The sequence below is a fragment of the Ruditapes philippinarum genome, unplaced genomic scaffold, assembly GCF_026571515.1.
Source record: "Ruditapes philippinarum isolate M1 unplaced genomic scaffold, ASM2657151v2 ctg333_1_1_1_1, whole genome shotgun sequence".
Taxonomy (NCBI): Eukaryota; Metazoa; Mollusca; class Bivalvia; order Venerida; family Veneridae; genus Ruditapes; species Ruditapes philippinarum.
Window position 1 is genome coordinate 207,043 of NW_026864795.1, and position 11,476 is coordinate 218,518.

An 11,476-nucleotide genomic window follows, 5' to 3' on the forward strand; every position below is an offset into this window, starting at 1 on the left:
GAAATGCATTTATTTCAGGTGTGTGATTACAGACTTGTGTGTGAGGTTTTGATTGTGGCGCAGTCAGTTGTTTGCCGAGAAGCCTTGAAAACTGTGTATTGCCCCCGTATATACATTTTGCGGCCATTTTGAATTTGGTCGCCATTTTGATTTTAAACAGCTAGAATGACATCAAACAAACATAATCCAAAGAATTTACTAACGATAATTTATTCTATGATTTTAACTTGTACTGTTTTTTTCATAATAAATTATGTTTTATTGATAACTACTTACCACGAGACATTTCTAGCAAAAAAAAAAAAAAAAAAAAAAAAAAAAAAAAAAAAAAAAAAATACACCTCACGACATCACGGTTCCTCGTGAATATTACTTGTAATTTGAGTCCACTTTCTAGAAAAAATTTCAGATACGAAAGTGTACGAAGTTTGCCGACGGAATACGAACTGGCGTTCGATAAATAGCTAAACACTTCCTTGTTCTTTTCCAATATAGGAGAGTTAGAGAGATAGAACCGATAGAACCATATATAGTGTGTATTGATCATTACGTATTTTGCTTCCGTGTTGAGTGAGAACGACCCATATATTTCTGATTGGCCAATCTTGCAAGAGGAAGTACGATTTCACGTCGTTATTTTATTTATCATTAGATAAGTTCTATATCATAGTATAGAAGAAATGTTAGATAAACAGCCTTTTAAATAGAGAAAAGTGAATTAACATTAATAACATTACTGGTCAAGGAACTTAATCGCGTTTTAACAAGTAAGTTTAATTTTTGTAAAAAAAATAGAAACACTCAAGCGGTATGTTTTATTATAAAGAAAATTAAAACGTAATAAAAAAGTAATATATCTAAAATTTACAAGTTACATATAAACTAGCTAGCATGGATAAATATAAGTAACGTCAAGTCAGTTTTTATTTCTTTTTAAACATAATTTGATCGTTATTTTATTTATTTATTTTTTGTCTAGTGTTGTTTTATCAAATAAATGTTACATGTGATTATAACACTGTCTTTGTGGTTTGGTTTTATTACATGTAATTTAAATACACAAGCTTTTGAATATCCCGCTTTTATTTATTCGAGTGTTAAAAGATTTTTTTTACAATGATAAATGGACAGCATTCTAAACATATCATAAATTTTCCCTTCATTTATGTGCAATATGTCAATTATTTCGAACTTTCTCACGTGAAAAGCATTCTTTGATAGTTATTATGTGATATTTATTTCATTTAACACCGAGTTATATATGATATAAGGCAATGACTGGTCGAAATATCGCCTAGGTTTTGGGTAAAAGTGCACGAAATGTTAGTAGCTTATGAATATAAATGAACCTGCATTTCTCCGATTGTTGAAGTATAACATCTATTTTTGTACAATCATCTTGTAAAAGTAAATATTGTCGCGCTTAGAAGTAAACAAACTTTCATTTCCTGACAAGTGAATAGATTTTCCATAACGCATTGATGACTATCGGAAAAAAAAATCTAGAAACCTGCGTTATCGTTTATATTTAGACACATGTTTCTATGGATATCGGAAAAAGTCTGTAACCTGTTGGCAAGAGTTTCCTTATCCCTCAGTAACAATGACAGATGATGAAATGTTCAGATATTTGATAAAAATGCCAGAAATCATTTTATATAAATATGTAAATATTTATGTGTTAGATTTGCGATTAATGGATAAAATTGCTAAAATATGTCAGGACGTATGTATAAATGAGCCGCATCATGACAAAACCAACATAATGGGTTTGCGACCAGCATGGATCCAGACCAGCCTGCGCATCCGCGCAGTCTGATCAGGATCCATGCTGTTCGCTATCGGTTTCTAAACTGGTTATAGAGTTTGTAAGCTAACAGCATGGATCCTGATCAGACTGCGCGGATGCGCAGGCTGGTCTGGATCCATGCTGGTCGCAAACCCATTATGTTGGTTTTGTCATGACGCGGCTCAAATGTCTTTTCTCCAGGAATTACTTAAACGAATTGTATTTTCATGGGTTTCCGGATTTATAATTATATACAGAACTGTCAGTATGTATTACAGCAAACACCAAATATTTAAACAAAAAGAGAAATATTCTAACATATGAATTTGATTCTGCTTAAAATAATAAAATGATATCTGGGCTACATATAAGGTCGCGGTGAGACTTGCTAAACGGCACCATCCACATTAAAATATAAAGAAAATACAAAAATGTATTACTACATGAGGTAAAGGGAATACAAACCCAAGTCACTCTGGCAGTAATGACAGATGTGACGTGTTTAAAACTTTTCATGTTTCACATTTCACATTTTAGTGATATAAAAGGCTAGCTATAGGCGTTTTTCGTTTAAGATTTGTTTTCATGATATAATATTTTAAAGAGATATATGAGTTATTATATATTATTCGACGTAAAGACTAACTCAGCAGGCATGTTTTTCTGTATAAAGTATAAACATTAATTGTACAATATGATACACCAGTTTGTTTGTGACTGTGGGTGTAACCACAAGTAAAAAACTATTGTCGTAAAAGTTTGCATAGTTTTCTGTGACACCTAACACGTTGATACCGTATAAGAAAACATGTTTTTATGCCATAAAGCGACACAATGACGTCATTAATCATTATTACGGTAGTATTTAAGAAATGTTTACGTACGTAGTTTTTAAAATACAGATACGTTATAAGATTCATTATTTATTCTTAACCATATTGCACTGCTTCATTTTAGTATTTGTTTTATCATTTTTTTTATTAAATAGGATAAAAAGATTTAAAAACAACAACACAGTTTATCAAAACATTCTTAGCTTTATCTTAATATGAAAAATAACAAAGAAAAGAAATGACGTTAACCTACAAGATAGACGTCTACGTTAATAGACGCCATTTTTTATTTAATAAATTTCCATATACATGTATATTGTTTACGGTTAAAGTGACATTATGCTCATCAAAGGGTACAGGTGAAGGTCACAAAAACTTAACATTTTGCCATAATCTCTTTAAATTTTATAATTAACTACGCATGAACGACATATAACTCATGTGGTTCAAGAAAATTTCTGTTTACATATATCCAGTAACGTTCAATTTATATAAAAAAAAAATAAAAAGGTGGGACTGTCTTTTTTATATTTGAAGGTAATTTATTTTTACTCCTAAACATTTTCCATTGTCAACTGTTAGTCAATCACCATTATAACAATTAATCTTCTGAAAAATAAAGTCATTTCAGCTCAACTTGACAATGAATCGATTCTTGCGCGCAGTTTCCTCTTTCACTTATATGTAGGTGGTCGCGGGTTCGCATCCCAGTCCCGGCATAATTTTTTTGATGTATTTCTTTTTATATGCCCGAAAGAATTTCGGGCATATTATGTTATACCCCCTGGCGTCCGTCCGTCTGTCCGTCCGTTAGCAATTTGGTTTCCGGAGCATAACTTAAGTTCCATTTGGCCCACAATATTCAAACTTCATAGGATGATTGTCCATATTGGGTAGAAGACCCCTATTGATTTTGGGATCACAAGGTCAAAGGTCAAGGTCACTATTACCTTAATACTGAAAACAGTTTCCGGAGCATAACTTAAGTTCCATTTGGCCCACAGTGTTCAAACTTCATAGTATGATTGTCCATATTAGGTAGAAGAACGTTATTGATTTTGGGATCACAAGGACAAAGGACACTATTACCTTAATACTGAAAACAGTTTCCGGAGCATAACTTAAGTTCCATTTGGCCCACAGTGTTCAAACTTCATAGTATGATTGTCCATATTAGGTAAATGACCCTATTGATTTTGGGATCACAAGGTCAAAGCTCAAGGTCACTATTACTTTAAACTGAAAACAGTTTCTGGAGCATAACTTAAGTTCCATTTGGCCCACAATAATATAAATTTCATAGGATGATTGTCCATTCTGGGTTGAAGACCCCTATTGATTTTGGGATCACAAGGTCAAAAGTCAAGGTCACTATTACTTTAAACTGAAAACAGTTTCTGGAGCATAACTTAAGTTCCATTTGGTCTACAATATTCAAACTTCATAGGAGGATTGTTATTTGAAGGAGGTAATACTTTATTTAATTCCCGTGTCTTACAAATGCTTCATCTTTACTAAAAGAAATCACTTTCGGGCATATTCGTGCTCTTGTTTTTTTGGTTTTTTGCGAACTAAAAATGTTTGTTAGAATATATAGTGAAAACGTTGTAATGTTTATATGACTAACACATGAACGTGGTTATGTTTATATAACTCAAAAAAGAACGTAGACATGTTTACATGTGTCACAAATGAATATGATAATGTACTTTTTAAAGAACTAGTGTAATTTTAGAGAAATCTACTTTCTTTAAGTTTAACTTTATTTAACACTTAGAACAGCATGCCATCATGCTTCCTATTGCCAAATTTCACTGCTTGTGTTTTGTATATATGTACAAAATGTATGTGTAAAGTTAACATCAACAAGATTCTTCACACGCATGCGTGTTGGTTATATTGAGCCTCGTGCATTTCAAGACATTTTCCATTTAAATAGAAAAAGCTGTATTTTTGTAATGCAGATTTTAGAAATTGGTTACGTGCGGTAAAATCCTTACACGAGACATTTCCTTCAATTTTTTTCAGATAAGGTCCTTTATTTACAGATCTTAGTGTAGTTTGAAGTAATTCTAATTGACTTGATAATGATAAAAAAATCATTTGTCGGCTTTGCAAGCCCCTTTTAATTCTTTATATAAATTATCAAAAAAGATGATACTCTCCTCATTGCACTATACAATTGAAGGTTTTTAAATGTACATGTAATTTGACGTTACAATAAAACCTGTAACAAGTAATATACCGTATTCAAATATCGTTTTCTGTATCTGAAATGTATCGGACTACTTGAACTTTCTTCCAAGACATACAACAGTTACTTCCGATGTTAAACAGTACCAAAACATAAAACAGTCGAATACAGTAGAAGTTAACAATAAATACTATCACGACACGTGTTCACTAAGGGGTATTAATTACTATAGAGCAAAAAAGAAGAGCAAACGTGTGTATTGCGCACATGGGGTATTAATTTTTATTGCTTTAAGAAGTATTGATATTTATAAAGGTATAAGGAAGCCTTTAAGAAAATAGGTATTGTATTATGACACTTAATATATCTTAATTCAAAGTTCAACAAGACTTTAACTGACAGAGGTTACAAAAACATGTCACCTTTAGTATTCTGTACCATTTGACAAAATGAAATGTTATCTCTTTTTACAGATATCTCCGTTATGCCAACGGTATACAAATCGTCGCTGATTGGCCGCCTTTACCTTAAGCAGGAAGTGTACGATAAATCGATACCACAACGTTTATATCTTCCATTGAATCACAGGCAAAAAGATTGTTTCTCAAGGAAGTAAATATAAACATTCAGGGGTAGATCCTTGTTTATAACCATGTATGGAAATTTAAGCAATCCGGAAACAAGTACCTGTATAGAGGGTTCACATTAACCACAAAGTTCCGTAATGATATGATATTTTATCGGGGAAATTCTACACGGTCACAAATGTGGGAAGGGGGAATTTTCAGTGTATGATGTATAGCGTATAAAAATTAACTCATTATTACTTTGACAATTCTACGAGGACGTATAACGATTTATAATTTATTAATATAGGTTTTGAACGTTATAAAGGGGGAAATTATGTTTCCTTTATAGATTTATATATAGTCTATGTCTCATGATTAAATCGTTTTCCCCAGTATGAAATTCTAATTTTTGGAACATTTCCTTATTTGACTAAATCGGTGAATATGATTTACGAGTGAATGCTGAAATAGAACTATAAACTATTGTGTATGTATGTAAAAAATTAGGAACATTTGCTGACATGAGCATTTCAGTGTGGATATTGTGATTCGTAGGAAAAAGTCATATCGGAAAACTGAGCAGAGTTCACGAGATGCTTAGATTTTATGACTCGACTTAAGATATGAGTCGGCCATACAGTGACATCATGGCTGTATCCTTAACTGTGAATTTTTGTGTTCTCTTCTTTAACATTGTACCGAGACTGCATTCAAAGGTGCTCACAATACCTACATTGAGGAAGTATACAAGATTGATAACCGTATGCAGACATTATACCGACACACCACAAGATCTTGCCAGAATGTAAGTTTATTTTTTATCATACATTAATCAGTGAAAAATTTAAGAAGAACAAAACCTCTCAAAAAAGGCAGAACATCATCATCACCATGATTATCATCATCATCGTCATCATCATCATAATTATCATCATAATCATAATCATCATCATTATGACCATCATTACCACCTTCATTAACAACACGATTATCATCATCATCATAATCATTATCATCATAATCATCATCATCATCATAATCAGCATCATTATCATCATCATTATCATCATCATCATACCACCTGCGCCACCACCAAGATTATCATTATCATCATAACCGTTAGCCACAACACCACTATCTTTAACATAAACAATATCAACAACAAAGCTTATTATACCCGTGGGGGGGGGGGGAATCTTTATTTCTTTTTATTGGATATTAACAGAGTAAAAGTGACACAATAATAATAGATTATGTTACTATTCACATAGGTAGGGCAACTAATTCTTTGAAAATAACGTCGAGCCTATCCCTTTATAAATCAAGGATACGATTTTTTTGTTTGAGTAATATAACGAGAAAAATAGGTTTTTTTATCCTTTAATTGTATGTTGATAATACAGTAACATAGAGTAAACATAGTAACAGAGATGTTATTTAAACTATACGTTATACATGAAACAGGGGAATTTCTAATACAACGTCAAACATTCACGCCAAGTTGTATATTTTAACTTTGAATATTGTTATACTATAGTCAAACATTTTATACTATATATATATATATATATATATATATATATGCTAAACTTATACAATCCCCCTGGGTTTTTTTTATTTAGGTACAACTAAGAAATTTAATATGCCATGTTTTACCCGATTAAATTAGTTTACAATGTTATATGACACTTTTTATATCCATTTTATATTTGGGCGTCTTCTTTTTAAGATAGAATTTCAACATTTAAAATGTCACTGTTATACAAAGTGGTTTAATCTTTCAAATAAACTATTTATAAAATAAATTATTTCTAATATCCATATAATTATACAATATTCAGATATGTAAGTAACAAACCCCCCACCTTTATCTCAGTATATATATTTTCGTATTTGTCTTGTTGCATAGATCACAAAAATCATAACCTTGAAACAGAAAAACGTGTGACTAAAATTCTTGGGCAGTTGATACCGTTTTGGGGTCATTTATAAATATCTTTAGTCTATTATATTCCCATGATTGAGAGAAGAATGAACAATTAAACCCGTTGATCAGACGAGAAGGGCTTAATGTTTGATGTATTTGTTTAAGAAAAGAACAGCGATTGTTTAATGGGTATTAAATGTAGATAAATATAATATAGTTTACATAGATAAAGTTTGCAGATAATACGCTTGTTTTACAGTAGTATTTTGTTATCACGACAGATAACGTTACGATGCCTGACAGGGACGCCTGTAATGATGGATTATTCATATTTGAGGAAACAAATTCTGTAATCATTACCGTTATTTTCGCTTTCGTATCGATCTTATTTTAACCAATGTGATATTGTTCCCGAGCAAATATTACGCATTCACCTATCAGGAAATATCTGGTAGTTCCCTCAAACCAGGAAGTGATTATCTCTATTTAGTATTAGCACGTTAATTTACTCTAATAAGTACAGATATGTCATTTGTTTAAAAAGATTACTCCGTAATTGGTAATTATCGTACCAAGAGCTTAATTACATATACCACCGCCATTTTAAAACACAAACTTCTTACTAATGTTTTTTTTGATTTAATAAAAACTGAACTGAAACTGATGATAGAAATATACTGTTCATAAGATACTGATTTATTATCCCCGAAAAACGTTTCATTTTACGTCGGTGTACTTATGTTTATTTAAACATCTTTTACGGGAAATATAAAGGAAACCTTATAAGGCAAGCCAATCAAGCTTTAATGATATTACTGCAGTAATCGCGCCACTAATCATTATCATTTATATCAAACAGATAGAACAAAAATCATATATATGTACAGAAAACATGTATCTTAAATTTTTTATCTGAATATATTCTTGACCTTGACAATGCCTTTATTTACCAAGACTGTCGAATATGTTCCAATAATATTAATGAGTACGAGTTACAGCGCCAAAATATGGGGATTTAATTAAAAACCGAAGAATATCTACAATATACTTAGTGTTTGAAATTATCTTTTTGTCCAATAGGATTGTAGTATTTCAAATGAATCGTAGCACATTTACTTTGATAAATCGGCAAACTGTTAATCAGTCTAGTAAATCGGCTGTTTATAAAAATAATTTAAAACACTAAGCTAGTTAAAATTTATAAGTGAGTCTGACCAATTTAATTTTGTTTATACGTACTAATAATCTTTAATCTATACTTGAACTTAATGCAGAACCGATAAGATGATAAAGGTGTCAAGAACCCTTGCAATGCTAAAAGTAAAGATTTCACGTGGAATTTTGTATCTGGTTTTGTTTAATGTTTACAATATGGATGTTATGACGAAACAAAGCATATCAGATCTTTTTATGTATCCCAAGTACATGGAGTATGTAGTAATTCGGTGTCATTATATTGTCACAAATGATACAAAGAGAGATTAAACAACTCGTTTTCACACATATGTTCCATTCTGATTGAAATAGCATTACGTATAAAGTTTATTGCTTACAAAGTTTTGAATCGTAGCGAGAGAATGCCTCTTTAATTCGGTTGTCTTGTCGTTATTTATTTTAGCTCCTAGTTTGACAACAAAATGTACTGAACATTTGCGATTGTAAAATATTTAATACTTTAATGGTAGGTAGTTTAAGTTTCTTTAGAATACATTAAATTTCACTACACTAAGACGATCATATTTGACATTTGTTTTTCTTCTATTTCCAGATTAACAAATCAGATTTTGCTATGGCTTCTCGTATTGTGCAGTCTTTTCGCCATTTGTGCCAGTGACGTCATCAGGTATCCGTTTCATTCAGAGATTTCAAGAAATTGGCAGACAATTTTTGTTGAAACCCTATTTGCAGTGAATATTGGAAGATATATGTTCATAGTATCAGAAAAATTTCTCTTCAAACGGACGACAACCAAAGTTCAGTTTAGAGCAGATATCGTGCATCATTTCGTGACAGTTACTTGTTATGTACTATTTTTAGCATATGGACAAAATTTGCTGCTAGGACTTGTGGGTATTTTGGTCGAATCTACCTCAATACTCGACGAAGTAGGACGCTTCTGTAAAGAACGTGAACGCCGGAATACATTATTCTACAAAAGATTAGTCGTAGTAAACTGTGTAGGAGTCATTTGTTTTAGAGGTGTTATACCGGCAGTGTTTCTTGTCATTGCCATGTTTCAACAAAGTCCATTTACAATGCATTATGCTCCACTCATGCTATTTTTTCTCAGTATAATATTTTTTTCTGTTATAAACGTATGGCAAATGCTTTCAAGCATTCAACGATTAATGAAACGTTTTTATGACAAAACAAACGAATTACCTTCAAGTGAGCCGGAAGTTGGTCAAAGTCAAGGAACGCTTGTAAGACACAATCCAAGGAGATCAAGTCGTAAAATTAAACTTGCAAAGAACAATCTGGGATACCTGCGTCCATATGAAAACAAAAATATTGCAAGCTGCACTGATGAAAAATATAACCTAAACAATCGTAAAGAATTTGCAAAGGAAACTGTTGGTGCACACGTTAATCCTGAAATGTTTTTTACGGTAAACAAATTAAAAGGTTTCTGTTCGGATATAGAAGCAGCAGACCTTGTTTCCGGTGGACAAGCTTTACAAACAGACACTCTTGAATATAGAAATAATACACAGTTGAATAGAGTACCAACGGTTTTGTTTTATTCTGGACGAAGACCTTTACGGGAAAGTGACAGTACAAACGATTCTTCACACTCCGACAGTGTACTTATAACCGGAACTTTACGAAACAGTAATAGTAGTGCCGTTAACACGTCATTAAATAATAGCAATGGAAGATACATTAGTGGTGGTGATCTAGAGTATTTGGTAACCGAACCAAGACATAATATTGTAAGAAGTATATCCGCCGGTAATATAGACAATACATGCAGAGAGTCTGTATAAGTGACTACCTCTATATCAATGAGGAAGAGATTGCATATACTGTCATTGATAAACAAACAGGTTGTTGTTTTTTTTGTGCCACAAAAATCAAAATCTCATTTTGCTGGATATTATTTTATTTAAAAATAAGGTTGTATAAATAGATGATGAAGTTTTAAGGTACATATGAAGTCATTAAATCATATTTGCATAAACATTTTTAGTTCAACATATAAAATAGAGGAAATAAACAGAATCTCTAAATAACGCCCAAAACGGCAAAACTGAAAATGTTGTAGACTCGGTTGACATAAGCCACGGATTAGAAATACTTTACATTCCATTTTCAGTATCCACATCCCCTGAAGGCAATAACATCAATGCGTATCTTATAAATCGAAGTTCATAGTATAAAATAATCATAATATTATTCATGAAAGTTGAATCGAGCCAGATAGGAATAATTCAACATAAGAAGGAGACTTGTGATGGTTTATATTTGCAAATTTCGTCCTAGAAATACACGAGAAGGATAACTTAAACCATTGTGAGCACTGCAATTGAATACAGAGGGCTTTCAGACGTGATCATCGTTTGCGTCAAGCATAACTGTTAAAACGGGCATTTACATGTAGTATGTTTGTATTGCTTATTGTAAAACAATAGCAAATAATGTTAACAAAAATACGTAATTAGATATATTTACTAGTCGTTATTTGATTATTGATTTATAGATTTCGGTTTAGTCTATATATAGTAAACTAATTAAATAATTTTAGTAGATAATTGGTGTATTATGTTAAAAGTAACTGTAGCGGAGCTAAAAAGAAAATCTTATCTAACAGGAAGTGTCACACCACGTCATCTGTTAGGTTGGTTATCTAGTTAATGACATAATGGAAAGTAATAGAAAAAAACCCAAAGTTTATTGTAAGGTTTATTGTTATAATTACTTTTATGAAATAAATGTGTACTTTTAAATTAGTGTGTGTTTTGTTTTTGTTGTTTTTTTTTCCTATTTTTTTTATTTTTATTTATTTATTTATTTATTTTTTTTTTTTTTTGGGGGGGGGGACTTTTTTTGTATTTTCTGATCGTAAGATCAGTAAATACATAGCTAACATCCACGGTGTAACACAAAATTTCCTTACAGTCCTAACAACGCAAAGTAGTTCTCACTCAAAACTGCTTAAAAACC

General features: G+C 31.5%; 1 protein-coding gene across 2 annotated transcripts; it reads left to right on the forward strand.

Annotated features, from left to right (window-relative positions):
* The first annotated feature begins 504 nt into the window (after positions 1-504).
* Positions 505-11,263, forward strand: LOC132726825 (uncharacterized). Of its 2 annotated transcripts, none has more exons than XM_060712203.1 (3): positions 505-617; positions 5,290-6,190; positions 9,081-11,263. In XM_060712203.1, the coding sequence occupies exons 2-3, from the start codon at positions 6,009-6,011 to the stop codon at positions 10,297-10,299; spliced, it is 1,401 nt and encodes a 466-aa protein (XP_060568186.1). In that variant the 5' UTR covers positions 505-617; positions 5,290-6,008; the 3' UTR covers positions 10,300-11,263. The 2 variants fall into 2 exon arrangements, with proteins under 2 accessions (XP_060568186.1, XP_060568185.1); XM_060712202.1 differs by lacking the exon at positions 505-617 and adding an exon at positions 624-767.
* Positions 11,264-11,476: the final 213 nt, after the last annotated feature.

What these genes read in the sequence shown, in the direction of transcription:
- LOC132726825 (XM_060712203.1), top strand. Translation starts at nt 6,009, where the DNA reads ATGAGTCGGCCATACAGTGACATCATGGCTGTATCCTTAACTGTGAAT. An exon ending in CCACAAGATCTTGCCAGAAT is followed by an intron (nt 6,191 to 9,080) that starts GTAAGTTTATTT and finishes TTCTATTTCCAG; the next exon opens with ATTAACAAATCAGATTTTGC.